This window comes from Numida meleagris, chromosome 5, assembly GCF_002078875.1.
Source record: "Numida meleagris isolate 19003 breed g44 Domestic line chromosome 5, NumMel1.0, whole genome shotgun sequence".
NCBI lineage: Eukaryota > Metazoa > Chordata > Aves > Galliformes > Numididae > Numida > Numida meleagris.
This window is the reverse complement of record NC_034413.1, coordinates 69,427,174-69,450,138: the sequence shown is the minus strand read 5'-3', so window position 1 is coordinate 69,450,138 and position 22,965 is coordinate 69,427,174. Positions and strand designations below refer to the sequence as shown.

General features: G+C 42.7%; 1 protein-coding gene across 7 annotated transcripts in view; it reads right to left on the bottom strand.

The window, feature by feature from the left end:
- The window catches only part of MBD5 (methyl-CpG binding domain protein 5), a 130,025-nt gene that overhangs the window by 1,427 nt on the left and 105,633 nt on the right, over nucleotides 1-22,965 (bottom strand). For 4 of the 7 annotated variants that reach the window (XM_021398022.1, XM_021398024.1, XM_021398023.1 and 1 more), the window contains 5 exons: nucleotides 14,908-15,936; nucleotides 13,102-13,313; nucleotides 10,369-11,577; nucleotides 5,112-5,224; nucleotides 1,488-1,563 (listed from right to left, as the gene is read on the bottom strand). In XM_021398022.1, the coding sequence (XP_021253697.1) occupies nucleotides 1,488-1,563; nucleotides 5,112-5,224; nucleotides 10,369-11,577; nucleotides 13,102-13,313; nucleotides 14,908-15,936 (2,639 nt within the window). The remainder of the gene's footprint in view (nucleotides 1-1,487; nucleotides 1,564-5,111; nucleotides 5,225-10,368; nucleotides 11,578-13,101; nucleotides 13,314-14,907; nucleotides 15,937-22,965) is intronic. The other 3 variants (XM_021398026.1, XM_021398027.1, XM_021398028.1) reach the window with 3 other exon arrangements.

The window sequence follows — 22,965 nt, the reverse complement described above, 5'->3', positions numbered from 1 at the left end:
TGCTGCTCATTCCGTGGCTCTTACCGGCACAAATGATGATTTGAGCTCATTATCTTGTCTGCACATTTAAAGTGTAACTGATGACTGAGCTGCGGGAGCTGAAAAAAGTGCAAGTCACCAGAAAGGGAATCATTGATTCCCCGTGATTGTTTCTAAGGATCATCATTTTCATGGAAATAAACCTTGATTACAAATTTTGGGGCCAGATAATTAAAATATAAATCAAGGCTAAGCAGTGAGACGCAGGCTGGTGGAGCAGCTTGTCGGCATGACGGAACCATCCATCAGCATGTCCCGCTGCAGCGCCTTCCCCTCAGCCAGCCTGTATCGGAATTGAACGCGTACCACTTATAATTTTATAGCCCTGCTGGATTTAGGTATGAAGGAAGGATAGCTGGCACCGGCAGGACGGTGTCCGAGCATTTAAGTGCTGCTGTAACTGACACTAGAGATGCAAGTGCCGTACGCAGCCCCATCTATTTGCACCAGACCTGCAGTCAGATCCGGCTTTTACATCAGAACTCAACCTCGTTTCATTAAATTCCCAAGTTTCACCAAAAGGCTTGGTTTTGTTATTACTTATGGCAACCACTAAGAGCTGCTGAATAATTTATTTAAAATTTCATGGTGGTTCTGAAGTCAGCTCCACGTCTGCAGTTCAGAGCAGATTTCCTTTTATGTACTCCAGCAGCTCCCGTGCAGCCTTACTCATTCTCCCAAGTATGCATGCGTACACGCATCTAGGCTATCAGGAGAAAGAGATTATTCTCTGTTCAAACAATGTATAAATTAATAATTATAAGAATTAGCAATGCTAAGATTGGGGAGGCTGTACTGCGATACACTTCTTTGCATTTCCACGTGTGTTTTAAAGACATTGCAGACATGTTTTAAACACGAAGATGAGCGCACTGTGATCATAAATACGATTCTATGATTACATGAGCAAAATTTTATCGTATTTATTGGTCTGACACAATCACAGCGTGAATGTCTTTAAAAGAGAGCTGCTAGCCGTGATGTTGGGAAGACTCCACCTCACTTGTCAGGACAACTTCCACGTCAACATAAGGAAAACGTTATTCCAAGAGTTCGATGTGCAAAAGAGCAATGCTTTTAAGCGTGGTTTCAATGAATGAGGCGGGTTTGTGTCGGCAGCCAGAGACAGCCCCACAGCACACGTGGCACTGCCACTGCCCCAGGAGCTGTCAGCTGCACGTGGAACCACACACGGGCACCCAGCTTTTGAAAGCAGTGCAACTGCAACGCCACTCAAGGGATGCATCTTTTCCCCATTTTTCACAACAACCAGACATTTGCAAACGGTTTGCAAGGCAAGAAAAATACTGACAATTCCACATTAGTTTACAAAATGAAAACAGTTCTCTTCGAAAGGAACCCCAACCAGCAATCCCAGACCTCAGCCAGCATGCACCCACAAACAGAGACAAAGGACACAGTTATTGCCAACGTGAAAAGAAACTTACATTCCCAGACATTTTGTCTAGTTCACTCATGGCCTCATGTATAGCAGCTTCTAAATGGTTATTTAGCTTTCCACTTCTAGGAAGAAAAGATTGATGGCATCAGTAATTCTTAGTAGCAGAAAAACACTTAAAATTAATAATAAAGACATTAACTCATCAGACACAGTCTGGCATCCGCAGAGCCTCCCAGGTTGGTGCAGCACAAACAGCGCAATCGGATCTATAAATATCACGATGCCGGCTAAAGGCTCGTGTTAGAACTACAGCAGAAAAATAAAAGACAGCGCTTCGGCGACGTGTACTGTTAGTTACAGCATCCACAAGACAAATGGCATCGAGGAGAACAAGAGCACTTGGCAGGAACCCAGCACTCTGCGCGATCTGGTGTTGGGTATTTCCTACAGAACACCAACATCCCCTGGACCACAGCAATTGTAAGATGAACTGAAACAGACTCATACAACAAAGCTGGACGTATCCACGTGGGCTTCTGACGCCCTGCAGCTGGACTGCTGCAAAAACAAGTGTAGGTTTTACAGTGTAGACAAGCGATGGCACCTCTGGATGCAATAAATGACAGCAGAATATTGTTAGGTAGCAAGGTAACTTGCTGGAAAGGTAAAGTAACGATTCCATCTATAATACAGCCTCATTAATAACTGATAGCATTGCTGAGTTTAATGTCATTTAGCAGCAGCTTTCAGATCTCAGATTCCTTATGTAACAGGAAGTTATTTAGTCACCACCAAGCTCTGTTGGCAACCCTATATATGTCTTTTGTGGATTTTTTCCTCCACTGTTTCAAGATCTTTTTTTGTCAGATAACTGAAAACCAAACAATGTTTGGGAACCCAAACTGAAATACTTTTCCATATTACTTCCCTAAAATTTGGTATTAAGTTAATAGAAGTTAATCTCAAATAGCACCGACGAGCTCTGTTCTATAAAATGCAGAACTGCATTTGAGGTGACTCAGCAAGAAACTAATGTGATACTGGGAGTTCAGCAGCATTTCACTAGTAACCAGTTCTAACAAGACGCTGGTGAACACTGAAATGGCACAGAACAGTTCCACTGTTTCTCTGTTAAAAGGATCAGGGTGTAGTTTTTCACTGGGGATGTGGGTTTCTCTTTTTTTTTTCCCCCCATAAACTCAATAGAAAGTACGGCAAAGCCAAAAATGATCGATGTGACTTCATCTAGGCTGATATTCGTTGTCACTAGCACTAGCAATTAAAATAATGAAAAGAAATATTACATAGGAGGTTGATCTCTTCCCTGTCCTCCTTCATGTATTGCCTTTGGGTAGGAGCTTGGCTAGCCGACTGCTTGAGGTCTCTTCCACCCCTACCAGATGCTCATGTAATTGCTGCCAGTAGCCCAAACAGCCCTTTGAAAGCATTTGATCTACAAACGATGATACGCAGTCTTAACACACTGCTGCTATGTTTTTTTTACTAGCAACACTTCACTTTACTAGGAAGATGATGAATTGCCCTCAAGCAAACCAATGTTTCAGAAGGGCCCATCACTGAGACATTCATTTATAGCAGGCAAAACCCTGACAACCAGAGAACCTGACATCAGATGAGCACATGCAACAGGTCGCTGGTGAGCTGAATCGACCTGCAACTAGCACAGATTTGGAGGCAAAGAGCTTAAAATCTTCACAGAATCGTTAAGGTTGAAAAAGCCCTCTCCAATCCCCAAGCCCAAGCCCAACCCACCCCACCATGCCCACTGCCCACGTCCCTCAGTGCCACATCCCCATGGCTCTGGGACACCTGCAGGGATGGTGACCCCTACTCCCTGGGCAGCTGTGCCAGTGCCCGACCACTCTTTGGAGAAGGAATTGCTCCTAACTGCTAGCAATTTTTCCTAATGATAGGAACACAAAGAATGATTTCAAGGTTAAGGCACCTGAACATCACTTTGAGGATCTGGATGTTAACCTTGCTCTGCTAAAGACACCGAACTGATGCACTGCAAGTCCACACTCTTGATATAAATTTCTCTCGGACTTCTTTGCCTGTCTTCTTTATTACAGAAGTGTCCAACCTGATGTCAGTACCTGGTCTGTGCAAGTGCTGGGTACTTATCCAAGTGGCAGCAGAAACAGAGTTGTATGCCACATGTAACGACTCAATCTAATGGTTAATGTTCCAAAATTGTGGACTTGGGTGGAACAAGATGCACATGCACCACAGAAGACCATAAGGAGGTCAAAAGCTGTGTCAGATACATCCAGCACAGAGCACAGGTCAAAGAGAAGGAGATACGCTCTGGTCCACGAAGAAAGAGCAAAACATTTGAAACATAAAAGAAGTAGAAGTAGAAATACGGAGTAAAACCTGTACAGGCTGCGAAGTAACCCTATGAAAAGGGGCACCCCGGGCCCCAGGCTGCTGGGGTACCTGACAGCTGCTGCTTCCTAACGTGCAAGCAATGATGCAGAACCAGTAATGCCACAGAAAGGCCAGTGGGTTCAGTGCAATTCCGGACAACTCCTGCAACGTGCTAAATCTGCAACTGCAAACCAGAAGACGGCAGCTTTTCCTAAACTGCACTGCTTACTCCAGCTTCAACTCCTCTTTACACGTGCTGCTGCTGCCACCTTCCTCAAGTCGCGTATTCTGCTTCATGGAGCAGCAGTAGCTGGGGGTGCCAGCAGCCCTCCTGGCTGCTCAGCGCTCGTCCTCAGACTGCACTCAGATATTCTGAGGATGGCACTGAAAAAAACCCAACGTTGTCTCGCTGGCATTAAAAATATTTCTCCTAAGTGCCACATGACATATAAATAGAGGAAAAGCTTACACCTTAAAAGGAGTTGAGGGCAAATAATTATTTAATTCCTGAAAGTCTATGTTTATTGCTCTGAGACAGCAGTGCAAACTGTCTGAATTCTCACAGATACAAAGTATTGCACTTTCACTGCAACGGTAGATATTAAACACCACCATCCTGGAACAACCCCAAGCTCTACTCCTGTCCTGACAGCTGTCAAGATTTTTTTTCTCCTAAAGCCAATTTCATTTCCCTCTTTTTGTGCATGCTTATGCTTCACCTCCTCACACGTTTCCCAGTCTTTCTATCCTTGCATGTCTGTAAATGAAGGCTAAAAGGTGAGATGAATCCAGCTGGGTCACAGGCGTGTGACTGTGCTTGGGAGCCACTGGCTGGCTAAATGCAGGCAGACATCACCCACTGTGAGCAGCCCCACTGCAATGGGAAACAACGGAACTTATCTGAATACATCCGGGCTCTGCCTGCTGCAGCAGCCGACAGAGGGAGAGGGAAGAGATAAGAAGGGCAGATCTTGTGAAAAATTGGATTCGGTCAGAGTAGTTTGGATATAATAACTTTTTTTTTGCAGTAAATGAGAATCCCACACATGAAAGCTCAAACAAGCAGGCTGACATTTTACAAAGGCTACAGTAAATATCAGAAGATGCCATAAAAATGCAGTAATCAAAGATCTCGGATGATTATCACAACCAGCGCAAGGAATTCAGAAAATTAACTTCTCAGTTTGGCAGATCTGAAAGGGTCCCCAAGGGGAGAGTCCCTGGAAGCAAAAGAACGTGATTATTCATCTCACCAGAAAACAAATGAGCACGCACTTACTTTCTGTTCCTTTTCCTGGCTCGGTTGTAAGCTTCTAGACCTTCTGTTAGTGTCTTCAACTTCTCTGGCTCCACCTGAGTGAAGGTATGAACACCAAACCACATTACCCAGACCTGCAATTATCAAACACTGCTTTTACTTTACTGCTAGACATGCATTACTGTGGAGCCTAAAGTTCACCGCATCTGTAAGACAGAACCGTCCCAGCAAAGAAGAAATCAATGTACAGCAATGCACACCCCCTCAGACAAGTATGTATACATCATAATTTCTCTCCGTATCCACGCTACCAATACAAGTACAAAAAGTAATAACACAGCACGTAGGAAAACAAAACTAAGAGGGAAAGGAAATGCTCCAGAACCTAGTTTGTCTTTACAGCATTAATACAATACTGTCGCTGAGTCTCATGTTCCGTACTCACTCCACAGACACACCCGACACCTCTGCAGCTCCTCGGATGCGTTACAGTAGCACTGTGCCTAATGTGTGCAGTACAATTTTTACAGACGGCATCGACATGAAGGTTTGACACGGCCTCACAGTTTGGGATGCAGCACTCAGGCCCCAGCCCAGCAGCGCTGCTGGCACACCCACGCTCATTCCTTTTGCAGAAGAGCTGCAGCACACGCTCCAGCTGAAGGCTTCTGGCCTTACAGAGACTGGGGTGGGACGGGGAAGGAGCAACGAACGTTGGTTGTGCATGCTGAGTCAACACTTCCAGCCAGTGCTCGCAGTGGCCAACTGATTCACCCAACCTGGGGACAGTCTTTCCAATTTCTGTCCTTAAGTGCATGCTTTAGGGCTCTGCTGAGTCAGGAATGAAGCTGAGCTGTGCTGCACAGGGCTGCCGAGCTGGTGTCGGAGGCACTGCAACTGCAAACTTTCAGTTCTCCTGAAATCAACCAGAATTGTTATCTTTTGAGCAATAAACCACAGCGTCTGACCACCGGTACCAGGCAGCGCTGCTGCAAACGACACAGACATGAAAGAAAACCAAAGGCATCGTCTGCGGGACCTTATCATCTGCATTCTCTAAACATGATCCCACTCAACACTCGGTACTGCTTGGATTTGGTTCACAGCCATTTCTGCTTTTAAAAACAACAAAGCAAAAGATGTTTAAAATACATCACTTAAAAGAAAATGAACTGATAAATTCCTTCTTTGTAACAGCATTATATTTTGCTGACTTATTTGCATAACTTAACAAGAACCTTACAGAGCATTTGTTTCATTAAAAAGTACAGCCTGTCTTTTAACACAAAGCAGATTAAATCCATAAATACAAATTTATTGAGCATGTCTACATACAACCCTGAATATTAATTTAAATACAACTTGACTTGAAACCCAACCTTTCAGTTACTAAGTAATTTATATATTCACAATGAGGCTTATTTTAGATGTGACAATCTGATGTTAATGAGTGAGCAAGTTGTCAAAACGTCTGGAAATAATGGCAAATAAAATACACATTTAGAGCAAATTTCACGCTTGGAACTCAACGCATCTGATCACAAACTTGGTTAACAGTGCAGCTGCAGGAACCTTAAAGACCAGTGGTTCCTGGGGAAGGCTGCACACAGGGAGGCAAGACTTCTGTTCTCATGAGATGGGGCTGACTAAGCAAGCAAGGACTGTGGCACTTCTCCCTTAGAAGTCCCTTAAAACCATGCTTACTTTTAATGCGAGGCTGCAAACAGTTGGCATCATTCCTTTCCTAACCAGACTTAGTGAAAGCACAAATGCATACACGCACAGTGCTGTCTGCTGCAAAGCTGCAGAGTTTTTAAGGATAAGTATTGAGACCAGAAAGCGCACATGACGAGAGCAGGCTGGGTGCAGACGTGGCCAGTTTGGGGCCCCGCACTGCCATGGCGTTGGCAGAGGCTGCGCTCCTGTCCAAGCTCAGGTTCAGCCCTTCACCTCATAACACGTCTGCAAAAAACGCCATGGAAAAACACATTTTTCAAACTGAGCAGAATTAAATGGTGGTCATGTGATCTTCCTGATGCTTTACACCTGAAACTTTACTGTGAGACAATGCTGTCACGGTTACTCAAGCTGTACGGCATCCTTAGCCACGATATTTAGATATATATATGGGTATATATGGATGGGTGTATAAGGAACATGTCTGCCATTAGGTACAGAAGAAAGTTCAAATGTGCATATTTGCATGAAGAGTTGGTACTGTGCTGGATTAAAAAGGGACTCACGTCATGTTACAAAAAAAAAGAGCATCTTCCTTACTGGAACTTTGTGATAGCACAACAGTAAAACAGAAACAAACCCCCTCCCCCCCCAGCCAACACTTGTCTGACGCAGCACCAAATGGGGAACAGAACACGGTATTATCAGCAACTGTAACAGATACGCTGGGATTAATCATATCACACGCCTTCATTTACAATAACCCATTACAATACTAAATAATACATACAGATTGGATTTCCAGGACACTGATAAATCACACCTATTATTATCTCTAGCACTAGAAAAGCTCAGCTTCCTTAGGGAAATATCTCTACGGGCTGATAAAAGCCCAGTGTTGTTTGCCAGTCTACAAAGAATGTTCATAAGCCAAACTGTCATGAAGCAGCAAAACCTGTTTTTCCTATTGTAAACTCTTTAGCAACAGGTACTAATTAGCTGTAAAATCTGAGAGAAATTAAGTTGTGCTATTGTAGAGAAGAAGCTGACTGTCAGCGTGCTTCCTGGGCATACAATAGTGGATAGTTATTTCAACTACAAAACCCTCTCTTGAAATGCTGCTTCTAGGCTGTTTTACATACATCTATTGCAGCAAAAAGGAAAAATCCCCAGAAGGAAAGCAGCAGCACCTTCCCAGTCGGACAGCTCTGCTCAGAAACACAGAGCAGAACCAATGGGAGGCCCCGTGGGGTCACACCTGTGACGTGCACTAATGCCCCACTCCAGCTGCTCTGCTCAGAATAGTACCATTACATTTAATGCCCACATTCTTTTAAATGAAAATAAAAATCAAAGTATGATTTCAAGAACAGAGATCATACAGTGTACAATGATACCCTGCAACACAGCTATAGCAGTGGCACAGTAGAACAGAATATCCCAAGTTGGAAGGGACCCGTAAGGATCATTGAGTCCAACTCCTGGTTCCATGCAGGGAAGTTAACACACGATTACACAAATACTTTAAAAGACCATTTAAGACGACTCCTCTGAAAATATACACTTCTTCACACTTCTTTTCATCTCCTTCACACCTCCCCGTACCCCACAATTCAACCTGAAATCCTGACCTCTGAACGGTCATTCACTCTGCACTTGTTGTTGGAGAGGAGGAGACATACAGGTTTAGCTGTTATTAAATGGAAGGCCTTCTGATGGGAGAGCTGATCCGTGGGCCTTCCTGGTGAGGAACGTGAGCCAGTCCCTCTGCTGCATCCCCACACGTTGACAGCGCTGTGCCAGCAGCAACACGCGCATCTCCGTGGCGTAGAGGAGATCCGTACATTGCTTGCCTGTTGTTTGTGCTTCAGTACCCAGTAAAATCTATGCCATTAAGTATTGTATTGCACGGTACGTTTACATAATGCACACAAGAGACAAAATTAAAGGAAGTGTGTTTGAACAAAAAGCTATCATACATTTTGGTAACCACAAATTGAGAGTAAAGTTAAAAATGGCTAAGGAATGCAAATGAAAAAAAAAAAGAAAACCAGCTCTTTATAAAAGTTATAAAAAATAAGCTTTTAAAATTATGCAGGTGCAATGTAACAACGGTATCCATCATTCCCATGGACAGCAACACTGCTCACCTCCTCATTTTTCCAGTTTCAGTCTCTTACAGTTTGTGACCTATCTCATTTGCCAATACTTTTAAGAGTGATCTGCAGCTTGGTGATCCAACCTTTATGAGGAATGAGCTCTTCAGCTGCCAATCCTGTTAGTAAGCATGCTGATCGCTCTGACGTGGATATTTTTGTTCCGTGTACTCACACGGGAGCTCTGAAACCGCTTTGCCTAAGGAGATCAAGGAAGAAGCCAAGTTCTGCTGAACTAAGCTTGAAGCCATCCTGGCCAGGCAGCGCTCCAGTTATTTATACTACCAATTCATCTAGAACACGTGGGATCATTGGAGGAAATTATGTGCATCAGCCTCAGATAACTCTACGGGCAGTGCAGGGAGAGCAGCTACGGTTACGATGCAGAGATAGCAGATGGGGCTCAGAAGTTCCTGAGCTGCACACGGGTGGGATGCAGAGGCTGCTGGTGGAGAGCTCCGCATCTTGTGCTCGTACTCTCTGCTGGATAGCTCCCATTGGACACTTTTTGGGCAAAGGAGTACTTTGGTCCAACCTACTGTGGCCATTCTTACGTTTTTATGACTGTTGTCATGCAATCTACCAGGCAGGAGTATGTGAAAAGATGTAATTTTCGTGTGGTTTGCTTTCTCTGTGCCAGAGGTAAAATGATATTTTGTGAGGTCTTTCTTTTCTACTTACTTATTTCTTAAATTTGCATTTTTTTTTTCAGATTGGCACTTAGAAAACATTTACACATGGAAGATATGAAACAGATTATGAAAACCACAAAAATATAATCTTATACACCTCGTGGAGACTAGAACTTGAAATATTTATCATACATTTTCTGACAAGCACACAATTAGTGTTCAAAACCCTGGATTTCACAACAAAAGAACAAATTAAAATGCTTTCCCTGCTGTAAGATATTGCAGACCTCCTCTCAGAACGAAAGAACCCACGCGTTTCACCCCAGAGCGTACGTGTCGCTCAGCACGGTTTTACTTATTACAGACTCCTCACTCCGATGAGATCACAGTTTTCCTTTTTGTAGTTCCCACCACTTTTAGATGCCTCCATATTCCTCACACATTCAATCTGGTTTTTTTGGACACAACTATAAGTTCAGCTATGGACACGCTGTTAGGCTAATGATTTTTTCTTGAAGATACCTCTCACCCAGCAAGGCTTTGGTGCATAAACCAGGTAGCGAAGCACTATCAGACCAAAATACGACCTGTTTTTTCACAGCACTGCCAGAAATTTCTCAATAGACAACTACAGTATCAATTCAGTTCTGCAAGCTATAGCATGAAGAAAAAGCAATTTGTACTATTAAAATAAGGCAAAGAAAAAAATAAAGAACTGAGATAAAGGTTTGATACACGTTTGTATAAGCATTAGTACACACGTGCATGTAAACAGATAGATAGATAGATATGTGCATATATATATAAATATACCTTCCCCTCCTCAGCGTTTTGTTGACATGAATTGTGAACGTCTTCTTCTCTTACTAGTTTTCCAGGCCATGAAGTCAGTCCTTTGATTTGGCCCCAGACCAAGTCGCCAACATTAAACGTCCTCGGCCTGTAATGGATCAGCTCGTTTGAAGAAGGGGAATCTGGATTCCTTAGGTCATCTTCACTACTGATGCTTTTAGCATCTGAAGGGCTAGGCACACACCCATTAATGCTTTTGGCATTAAAATCTCCATTGTAATGGATGTAGTCTTTAACTAACGAACTTTCCAAACTATTTGAGGAACTTGGAGATTGCTCTTCCAGAATCAGGTCTTGTTTAGAAGTGTTCAGCAACTCCCCGTATCCTCTGTTCTGCTGAGGCCTATTTCCATTTATGTGTGCACATCGTTCCACAGTGTTCTCCAGTCTTTCCTTAAAACTCATCATAGTTCTTTTGTAATTGTTATACCTGAAATTCTCCTCCAACATTTTATCACTTTGACAGTTTCGCTGTGATAACAGTATCTGATGCTGCTCGCCTTGCAGTAATGGCAGTGTGGAGATGTTATTGGGCCTTTCGTGACAAGGACTACTATGGATATGGGTGGAGTGGTCTAGAAACTCCTCACATTTCCACCTATTTATCTCACCGACAGGACTTTGCTCCCCTTCCCACTGTTTTTTGGGTGTGTTACAACTTGTTGGTTTGTAATATTCATACCCATCCCCTTCACTTGAATTTTTACCATGCTCTGAATTCTTCAGTACTCGCGTTCCTCTAGCGTTTCTTATCCTACCTTCATGATCAGAAACAGCAATGTTTCTTCCATGGATTACTGCACTGACAGCACTAGAGAGATTTAGCGGGTCACCAATTGAGGCTGTGAAGGCACTCATGGCACTCAAAGCTGGAATGGGACTCATTTGCGTGGTACTGCTAACGGCAGTGGTGATCACTACTTGCATTCCCTTGCTTGCAGCATCTACGACTGCTTTGTAGATCGCATCCACTGATGTATCACCCTGAGCAGCGACGTTGAGGTTATCCTTTGCCTGTTGACCAAGAGATGGTTCAGTTCTTTGCTGCAAATCACACGATGTTTCTTGGAAAGGAGGAAGCATTGCGTTGGAGCTCTCGGGAACCGGTGCCATTCCCATCTGAGTGATCATTCTTTTGTTTAGGGCAGCAGCATCTTCCTGCATTCTCACCTGAAATAAGCAGAAAGATGGAAATTGCTACTGTGCTTAGAACTCCACTTCAATAGAAAACTGTTTCATTTTAATTACAAAAAAATGATACGACCTACCACTGAGCCTACATTTTCATCTCATTTGTCAGAATCTTTTTAGAGGTTCCCACCTTTTTTCTCCCAAATCTTAAACACCACCACAAAGTCCTTCAATATTTCTGTTCTCTTTTGCTCCTTTTCAGACCTCCACATTTTCTTCAGGCCTCCCTACCAGCTGTTCCTCTGGGCTCCCTGTACATCCCTCTCTCAGTTTATGGAATGTAGGCCATCACTGTTCTTTTCCAATTGGTTGGCGTTTCTATTTTCTGCCTTTCAGTCATGTGCTTCTCTCATGGGATTCTTTACTTCAGTCCCGTGTAAACCATGCCCGCACCCCTTAGTATTGCATCTGTAATGTCAGGCATGGCCACAGCAAACTGTATCCTTCAGATGAGAGTAACTGCGCTTTTTATATTCCTTGTCACACATGTAGGCAGTGAAGACCATGTCAATAATAGTGCTGCAACAAAAAACTGCATCAAACAGGGGCAAGACATTTCCAATCGCTCCCTTAAGGACTTGCCACTACTATTTCTATAACTGAGAATTTGAAACAAAAAAAAATACTGAGATGAAGCTACTAGAATTCATTCAAAAACAAAGGGAGGTAACGGGAGGTTAGAGGACTCATTTTGCAGGAGCAGTGAATTGTCTACACTGAGAGAGTGACACGGCTTCTTCCTTCTTAAGGGAAAAAGGCACTTTCTGGCAGTATGCAAGCATCCATCTTCACGACTTGAGTTCTGCAGCAACCACAGCAATACTGAATAACAACAAACACATACTGTAACTCTGCTCTTATTAACTATTTTGGTTGCTATGCTTCCTGTCTGTTTGTTAGTTGAATAGTTCACGTTGCATGATGAAGAGCTACTTAGGAGGATAGCGGAGAGGTATCGTCATTTTAGCACAATTTGTCACTGCACATTCATTCTCATCCCTGGTTTTGTCAGTCTATAAAATCTACATCCAAGCCAGCTCTTCCAGTAATTTTAGCGGGAATGTATGAGAGGACTCGTACATAGTCACCTATAATCATTTAAGTTTCTAATTACTGTAGAGTGGTATCAACATTGCCTTCTCACACCTGAACTGCAGAGTGGCCTAAAAGGGAATTTATGATCCCTTTTTTCAGAATGGAAAACAACGTTGCTGAAAATGCATAGTAATTGTCAGAACACACATCACCTATTTTTTTTTTCCAATACATAGAGCGTAACTGTTTCCAAAGAAACTATACCCAGTTTGTAAGGAAGAAGGCATTGAGTTTTAGTACAAACGTTACTGACTTGCAAAACTCAAAACTACTGACAGAGGCAAGCAGTTGTATATGCCATGCTGTCTTAAACATTCAGAAAAAAAAAAAATCAAACTATGGAGGATACGATTTTGCCAACTGAGACTTGCACATGAGTTTGAATATCGATTTCATTTTGCTTTCTACCTGGAAATTTTGGAACAGACATGCCATGGGGTTTGGGTTGTTAGCTGGGCCAGGAATTGGGGGCTGGCCTTGAAAGCCCTGCATGTTCTGATACCCCTGGAGAAGGTGCTGTTGCTGCTGATTTGAAGGAAACATCTGATTGTTGTTTAATAGTGACTGGAGATGACTCAGCTGATGGTTATTCAAAGTAGTGTTTATAGATGACATGTCACCTGTAATTCAAACACAGGGAAACGTAAGTCAGTACAGCTTTCAACAATCAGGAGGAATTCCCTTGACTTAAATTTCAACTGACTGCTAAGCAAATGCCTCTGTAAAACCACACTTTTCCCCTTCAATCTTCTATGGAATGGTCCTCGTGGCAGGTGTCTCCTACTCTTTATTCCTTTATTTCTTCAGTATTGCTTCTTTTGTATGTCACATCTACCTGGACTCTTTCTAAAGCTTTCTGACATGACTATGTTTGCCTTTGGAATGGTACACAGCCAAGTATGGCACAGTGAGCTTCTATGATATTCGGTGTCTTGGAATCTTACTCTTAGTTTCCAAAGAGTGACTGTTTCAAACAGTAGTGAGGTGGTGAGGGGGAGGAGGAGGAGGAGAGAGAGAGAAAAAAACAATTTAAAAAACCCAACAAAACTATTTGTTTCATTAACTATGACAAAATAATGTGATCTAATTGCAAACAAGCAAAGGCTTTTTGGATCATAGACATCTCAGTCCATACTCTAAACAATTTTTTAAAACATTCTAGAGAAATCACTGTATTAACGTTTTGTATGATAAGAAAATCTCACTGTACACAACAATTCTGCTTTTAGTAAAGTAAGTATAGATGGTTATGAAATAATACAGCTTGAAAACGTATCAGATCACTAGTTTTTTTTTAATATAAAGTTGATGTTTTTCTTAAAATATGCATTTGCATATTCACTGGTTAGCTGCATGTTATGAGACAAAGGGCTGAGTTCCCAGCAGCCAGTTAGCAGGTAGGCATGAGGTATTCAGTTCTGTACTTATCAGCTCTGCCACTATTTTTCCTCCTCCTCCTGTATTTATGAGTTTATGCAGTCCAAACAACAGGAGTGCTATCTACACTACATATTATAGGTAAAATTCATCAAAAGACAGAGGTGCAAACCTTATACTTAGGGACTTTACCCCTTGGTTTGGGATGTTGGTGCTTGTCAGTGAAACACCCTGGCTATCTAAGCTTCAAGATGAAGTTAAAAAAAAGACACCAGAGAAATGAGAAAACGTAAATGCACAACAAAGGGCTCAAAGGGCAACCTTCCTCTTTGAACTGACAAAGCATTCGCTTTGAGTGCTTGATGTATTTACTTTGCAGGCAGTGTGCTTTCTGATGGCTTCGGCAGCTCTGATTCATTTGGAAGCGGCCCTTGGCTGTTTCTCACCTACTGCACAGCTACTCGTACTAACCCTGTGATGCCACACGCACTTGAAATGAAGCACTGCATCCCAGAGATGCACCTATGCTTTAAGACTTGAAAAATGAACCAAGTCCAATTGCTTAGAGAATTGTAAGGTGTATATAGTAGGTGTAGGTGGCATCAGAATTAAGAATATAAAATGATTTCCAAAACCAGTATTAAATCTTCTTGAATAAAATTAGAATATAGTTCAAATGCCTTACAGTAGCAGTTATAAACAAGCTGTAACATACAAAAGCCTTATAAAAAAGTATGAGAAAGTGTAATCTTTAGAAATAGAAACTAGAATCAGAAATTCCCCCACCCCACCCCTCTTTTTTTTTTCCTTTTATATCTGTGAAGAAATTGAACTTACCAAGCAGACCTGTCCCCAGTAGAGGGTTAAGTAGCTGTGGCACCACAGAGTTACTGTTGAGTTTAGCTGGACCAGATGTATTCCCAGCATTATTAGATATGTTCAGCAATGTTTCTGCCATTGACACCACTGCTGTCCCACCACCCAGGGTTGAGACAGACAGTGCTGCCACTGCTGATGATGTAGTGGTTGTGGTAGTGGTTGCTTGGGAGGAGGTGGCTATGGAAACCTCTGGATGATTAGCGGTGTTGCCCGATGCAGAGTTCAGGACACCTCCCACCAGCTGGGGATTCAAGGCCATTAATGCTGAGGCCCCAGAGACAGCTGGGAGGAGCAGGGGGTTAGAAGTAGTGTCAGTGCCTGAAAAGCTTGGTAAAGGGTTCCCCAAGGGGTTGCTTAAAAGGGTCTCAACCCTGTTGCTTTCTGACTGATTGCTTGGCAAATGGTCAGGTGGGGCTGTCATCTGTGTTACTGAGGGCAAAGGGTTATTTTGCTGTTGCAACAGATCTGAGATGGTCAGATTGAAAGATGGTAGGGGAAGCATGGCAGCTGCTTGGGCTTGGTTCTGGAGGAGGGTTGCTAGAAGCTGAAAATGAACAGGCTGTAATACCTGCCCATCCACGTCACTGGAGAGAAAAGCTAAAGCAGCATTTACATTCGGGTTGAGAAAACCTAAAGGGTTGAGGTTGACCTCAGACTTGCCTTCTCCTGCTGAAGGCTGTAGTATATTTAATAGATTCTGGCTTAGGAGATGTTGCTGATTCACTGGCAAAGAGATAGGTAGAGAACTGAGGAGGTTTTGATTCAAAGAAGGTGGAAGATTGTTGTTTGAAGAGCTGTTCTGCGGGAAATGAAGCGAGTGTTCGTGGCCAGCGAAAGGGAAATCTCCCCCAATGGGCAGCTGGCTCTGAAGCGGGTTTCCAGCTGCAGTAGTGACTATGACACCATCTTGAAGAACAGATGTTGTCTTTGTGATGGCAGGTTGGCTGGTGCCAGCTATGGCTATTGATGATGATGGTCCTGAACCCCCTGCAATGCAAAAGAACAAACATTAATAGCATGCTGTCTGCTGGGAGACAGTCAGCTGAGTCGTAAAGTAACTACCTCAATCCAAAACAGCAATGTTTGATACCCATGCACAGGAAAGAAAATGTTTTGAGCATCAAGACTTAAAATACAAAGGAATGTGCCATCGACTACTTCATGTACTACTGGCTGGGCACATCTCATCAGAAATTCTTTAACTTTTACATGCTTGTACTTCTCCTACATTTCTTTGAATGGGGATTTAAGAGGATTTAATTCATTAATTAACTAATTAACTAAAAGCAATCATAACTCCATTTACATCATAATGGACCAATAATAAATTAGCTCCTAGGATGAAAGATCAAGGTGAGACATGAATGATGCTCAGTGAAAAGTAAGTGACCCAAGTGCAGCTGTGAAACTTATGCTCTTCTGAGAGAGCTAAGGCAAGTGAAATTACTTTGAACCACACCCTTCTACTTTATTCGTTGTAATTCACTGGAGAACAAACATTAAAAACATGTATGGAAATTATATTAAAAACGTAAAGTTATCAAAGAATTAAACTGTGGTTTTGATGCAGTAAAGCTAATTTCCATTCTCAGTTGCCCTGCAAACACAACTGATATCAAAACATATTGATTATCAGAAAGTATCATTTATCATTTTTCTATACAAGTACTACTTGCAAAGGGATATGCCACTATGCTTTCAATTGGTACAAACGGAATCTGATCTTTATGTCAATTTAGCTTAAAATACCATTTTTTTTTGCAAGTACTGTAACATATTGACAACTCAAAAAGGTACAAAATTAACATAGTTCATGAGGCATTGCACTGAACTCATGGGAAGAAAGACCATATGCTCCCTTGCAGGTACAACTATGATACTTCTAAAAAGAAATTAGATAATAAATTAACAAAAGACGAAGTAGGTACAAATTGTAATCATAAAGCACAGGATACCCTATTCTTTTGTGAGGAGAAAAATGTTAACAGAGCAATAAAATCAGTTTTGTGACAAGCGCATTTCTCTAGGTGGCTGCTTGGAACTCAATGGATAAGCACTTGAGGATAACAAAACAAGCCATGCACGGAAAACATATATCCCACTGGAGTCCCACTTATGGCTTTGCATTTAAAATTGCAGATTACGCAGGAATGGCAACACTGCCTTCAGCCAAGACCCGGCAAATGCCACCAGTGCCTGGGAACCTGGCAGCCTTGCCCTGCCCTGCTTTCCAGCTTGGAAACAGAGACTCCAAAATTACAGACAGTTGATGAAAAGCTGCTCATAAGGTAAGTCGTTCAGAAATTATTCAATACCAATATGAAAATTGTGATCGCAAAGCTATTGGTATAAATAATAAAAGCTACAGCTCTGGCTGTGAGTCTGCTCTGTGCCCGTGGGCCTGACTTGCTGGTCAGCTAACGGTGGGGCCAAGGCCTCTGACAGAGCCTCCAATACGGAACGTGACAGGAAAAGGAGGACTCTCCCAGGCACATGAGCTACTGAGACGTTCTCGAAAAGACTTTTCTGTGTATTCACAAAGAGTCTTGGGAGTACTGCTGCTTTTGTAAAGAAGCCAAGAGGAAATCAGAGTTCATACAGAAGAGCTGCAAAATTCAAAATTAATCTCAACATGCACTTGCGTTTATTTTTAACACTGCTATAAACTCTGGTTACTCCAACTCAATGAGGCAAATCCCAAAGAACCCAAACTGCGTATTTCCTTTTTTACTCATCTCCAAAACACTGTAAAATGCTTTTTTAGAGAAGGTATATAAAAACCTTTAAGATCTTCGGGGCAAAAAGCAAATTCTTTTTGTTTCATTGGAGAAAGGAAAACACTCTTACAAGAGTCCCAATCTCTCAGGGCAGGTTGGTGGCAGATCAGTTCGCTCCGGGGATGACGGTGGCACACATGAACTGGCAGATGCTGCTCTTAGAAGAGCACGAGGCACTGGGACAAAACCTTCTTGCTTACAAATAAAAGGGTGGGTTGGTTGGTTGGTGGGTTGGTTGGTTTGCTTTTGTGTTTTTTTGTTTTCCAATCAGCCTCGGGGACAGGAAGAGACAGATATATTTGGCTTATGCCTTAGGCATAAGGAAACTCTTCTATATGTAGTGCTCTCGTGAATATCAAACCTGTTTTTGGTATTTTCAAGTGGACCTAATCCCTATTTCTAATTATTTTTAATTTATTTATCATCTTATGTTTCGTTCCACTGAGGTAAATGATCACATGCTCTGTTTCAGAAGACTGCTGCTTTAGGATTTTGTCGTGCACTGGTCTCGTTTCTATCCCCCATAAAACTTCTGGAGATCTAACCTGAGAGGTCCAGAGCAACACTTGTCTTTCCTCCAGATTAATTAGGCAGTTAATCGCTACTGAAAGAAAATCTTGATGGATTCTGAGCAGAAGAGAGAGATGTGCGCATACGTCAGCCCAGATGTGAGAAGCTGGGGAACCAAGGAGGGGATGAACAGAAGAAAACAGGAGCGAGTGACTGCCTGCCACAGCTGCTGTGAACCTGCCCCAGGCAGACAGACACCCGGCCAGGCAGGAAGGCTCCAGTTGGTGCTGAGGAGTTCTGCGCCGGGCAGCAGCTAACGCAGTATTCAGAACTGCTTTCTGGGGCAGGCCCATCCACACACGTGGACTGAAGCACCAGAAGAGAGTTTCTGGAGCTCTTCCAAAACACCACCTCTGCTGAGCCAACATTTCAGATGAAGAGATATGTGCATACCCATCCTCACTGAAGCCTAGTGCTGCTGGACAGCTTCTCAACGTTTGGCCCCAAACCAAAAGACAACAGCTGAGATATTTTTTTCCTTCCAAAAGATGGATAGCTTCCATAATTGTGAATCACAGCACCGCAGCAAGAAGGAGCATCTTCCTCGGGAGGACCAAGTTCAGGTATAGTCCTGGCCTGTCCCTCCACAGTCACACCACAGAATCTTCAAGGCCCAGGATGAGCAGGAGCAGCCCCATTTGGCTCACAAGGAGAAAAAAGCGATGGCCCACGCTGCAAGCGTGAAGATGTGAACAGGTCAGTGAAGCAGCAAGGAAAAAAGCCACGTGCCTCATCAAAGTGCCTGTGGAAAGTACTGCCAGCATGACAGAAGCAAAGTCCTAATAAGTCTGCCCTTTCAACTGGGCAGTAGCAACTGCAATATAGAATTGACTCCGCTGTCCTTTGAGGTCTGACTCTCATCCACAGAGATATGTAGGCTACATAGATGCGGTATTTGCTGGGAGTTTCAAAGAGGGAAAGCTGACAGTGAAGACCAGACGTGGATGTCAGCTGAAAAAAAAAAACCCTTTGCATACAAGCTGCCTTGCTCTGCAAGGCTGCTGGGAAACCAGGGCTGTAATAATCCTGACCGCTTCCATTCCCTTCCGCCCTGAGGACAGGCAGAAGAAAAAAGGCAACTGCAACACAGAACTCCAACAGAGAGAACAGAACCCAGAGCTCCAACATGAAATGCTGCCTCAGTGCTGTAGCCACGTTCCAGTGACAGTTAAGATGTTTTGATGAGAAATGTGAATGGGAGTTCAGAGCTAAAGGGAAATCACAAGTTCCCTAAAAACATGGTATTCTGAATCCTGGATACCCAGGGCATCATAAATGTTAGCTCAGAAGCAGGAGTCTTTGCTAATGAGAAGCTCTTAAGAGTAAATGCAGAATGAAACAAAGATGGAAGAGTTGCACTAAAGTCATAAAAGCCCAAGATGACGGCAGGCTTTCAACTCCTGCAGACAAAGACGTCTGCAGAACTTCTTCTGCCTGCGGTTGAGAGAAAGGGACTGTCTTTGTAATGCACCGAGAAGAAATATCCAGAGAACTAAAACAGATAGAGCTCCATTCTTCTCCTAGAAGTTCAAATAAATGCTTTGGGAATAAATTAATTTGAAATTGAATAGGATATATAGTTTTAAATTATTCCTTTGTGGGCTATAGTATTTTATTTATGTTCATTTTTGTTTCCTTTTCTTTTGAAAGCAAGTTTATTTTCCTATGCGGATTTTATCTTTGTTCCTTTAAAAAATTATTTTTGCAAGCACGGCTTGAGATGTATTCTCAAGCAGATGTAGCACATACGGAAATCAATTAGCACTGAGAAGATTCGCTCTCTGCCATGTTAAAGACATCAGAAGACATTTATCATTCATGTATCAGCAATGTTTTGCCATGAAAACGCTGGCACACATCTGTGCACGTGCTGCTGTGGGGATGGAACAATGTAGTCAGGGGTCTGTCTTGTTGGGTATCCTGGTTTTTAAACAGTGCTGAGATTTAAGATTTGAGCGATACTAAGAGTTGCATGGCGAGTTTCAGGGGTGTCCTCAGGGCCACCCAGCCACGTGCCAGGCCTCCAGAAGCGACATGAAAAGAAACTGAGGACTACTATCAGCTAGAGACACAAGCACGTAGCTGGCATAAGTGGCAGCATTTTTAATTCGGCAGCTTTAGGAGGTTTACCTTTCACAGAACGATCATCGCTAATGGAAGCAATGTGACCTCATATCCCTTGAAAATTGGAGACACCTTCCTGCTTTAACGCCATAATCCATCGCTTACCTAGACACTCAGAACCAACAGCTATACATTCTTGTACTTATATTCTCTGTATTCCTTTAGAATGGAAACCATTTAAGATATTTATCTGCTATCACATCCATCCTTTCAATTCCAAAGAAGCCATAGCTCAGCAGTTAACCTCAAACCACCGACGGCCCCGTTCCTTATCAAGATCGTGTGCTCCCCTGAGACAACAGAAACCACGAACACCAGGCAGATAAATGAAGTGCTCTTCCCAGGCCAGCAGGACCAGGCAGAGCCCATTCTCCTCTCACACACAAGTGACAAGACTGTGCTCTTCTGATCCTCCTGAAGCTGCAGGATCGTGCTATCACTGCAGTGACTGAGCGTGTTACTGCGACTTCCAGTGCCACAGTGCTGGATGGACACACACACACATGTGTCTTACAACAGAACAGCTGAAATGCTGGCCTCATTCTTAACTGGATTTTCCAAGCTCTTGCTTTAACTTAATATTTTAAGGATGAAAATCACTCGGGACTACAGCATGAGGTCTCTGCGCCCTCTGAACACAGGCTAAACCAAGACCGAGTCCATGAAAATTTTGGAGAAGGGCAGAAGGCCCAAAGCAGTTTCTAGGACAACACAAATGCTTAAAATTAGGTATCTTAAGTGCCGGAATCAATTTCAATCTTGGTTCTTTTTATTGCCCTTGTGTGTTCTGACTTCCCCTCTTCTACATTTTGTCATCAGTGCTGCTTATAAAATGACTTGGGGAGAACTATTTTTATGTGCTTAGCTTTTAACAGAAAGCAGAAGCAGTTTTCTAGTAAAAAAGTACAGAATAGTTCTCCATATTTTCCCATTTAGTCTCATCTCTTCCTTTATCACTCCCGCAGAGAGATGCACTGCATATGATTTTATTTTTTTTCAAATTTGGGAAAATAGAAGTCCAACAAAAAGCGTTTCCTGCAAGAGCCCCCTCCCCAGCCTCCAGCAAGTCCTGGAGCTGCCCACTGCTCAAGAACATCTTCAGAAGACACAGAGTGCTAACTACACACAGGGAGTCTCCTATTATAGAATTAAACCCCCTTTTTCCACATTCAAGTGCCATCACTCATTCTCCTGCATTAAAGCACAGCTGTTAGTCTTTGTTTGTCTCGCAGGTAGCACTACCAAGGCTCACAAACCAGCCAGAAGGGCCCAAAGCTGCAGGCACACCCAGAGCGTAGCTGATGTGCACCAATGGTATCAAGTTCAAGCACAGAGGAAGATGAGGGAGGCAGTGGTAATGTGAAGGTGCTCATCTCAGCTTTGGGAAGAGGGTAAGTGCTCCCATGGAAAGCCTGGAGAAGCCAGCACTTCTGGTCTTCACTTGCCAAAACACAACCAGCCCAACACAACGGCTACACATATAAATCAGATACTCCTGAATTTCCTTTTTCCATTTCTACTAGAATTGGAGGTTTACTCAATTTCAGCTCCCTTTACTAAACAAATGAGTTAATTAAACAGAGCTTGAAAATTTTCCCATTTGCTCATGGTTACTAATGATAAACGTTCAAAAATTAGAAAAATCTATTCCACTTCCACATTCTTTCTCTACTGTGAATCTCATGGTAGAATGCATGTTTATGTCAATGCTACAAAAATCCCTTGTTAACAGTTACAGTTTACCTGACACAATCACTGATGTCTATTAAGCCAGTAACTCTCTTACGTGCAGAGTATGAGAGAGGTTCTGTGTGTAAGACCTCTCTCCAGAGTTAAAAAAGTGAATAAATCAGAACAGTCATTTCAATGGCAGGACAGGAAGCAGACTTGATGCACCATACATTTTCATACCTGGAAATCTTATTCTTCATATAGAAGATTTTCTTTACAATTCTATTTGAAAGGGAAAATAATCACTTTTTACTCCCCAAGATAACAACGCGAGAACATAGGGTAGAATGTTGAAAAGCCAGGCCAGATTTCAAACAACAGCGATTCCTTGTAATGATACTTTCCTGCCTCACCCCTGCCCCCAAGGAAAGTCTCTCTACATGCTTATATAAACACCAAAACCCAAAATCAATAGAACAATTCAATTGCCTTTATAATTAGAAGAGTAGCTGTCTGGCATCCTGTCTAGGGGTTATTTCAGCTTAAAAAGAAACTTTTCTCAGACATAACAAGTTCCATAAAGGATGCCAGCCAGCCAGCCACTCTTCTGAATCTGAAGCTGAAAAGTTCTGTTTTTGTATTTCTGTGATATATAAAAGTAAGGGGAGCAAATCCAGAGGCTCACATATTAGGCTATTTTAGAGTATAACGCCTTAAAGATATATAAAATGGCATATTCTGTGTGTATATCCTATACTGTTTTACAACAATCAGTATTTTTCACAGATTAAGGACAAATTCTCTAGTTAGACTAATGCAATTCATTCCTCAGGAGGCTTAGCTTTGCAGTACAGGCAAAGAGCAAGAGAACACA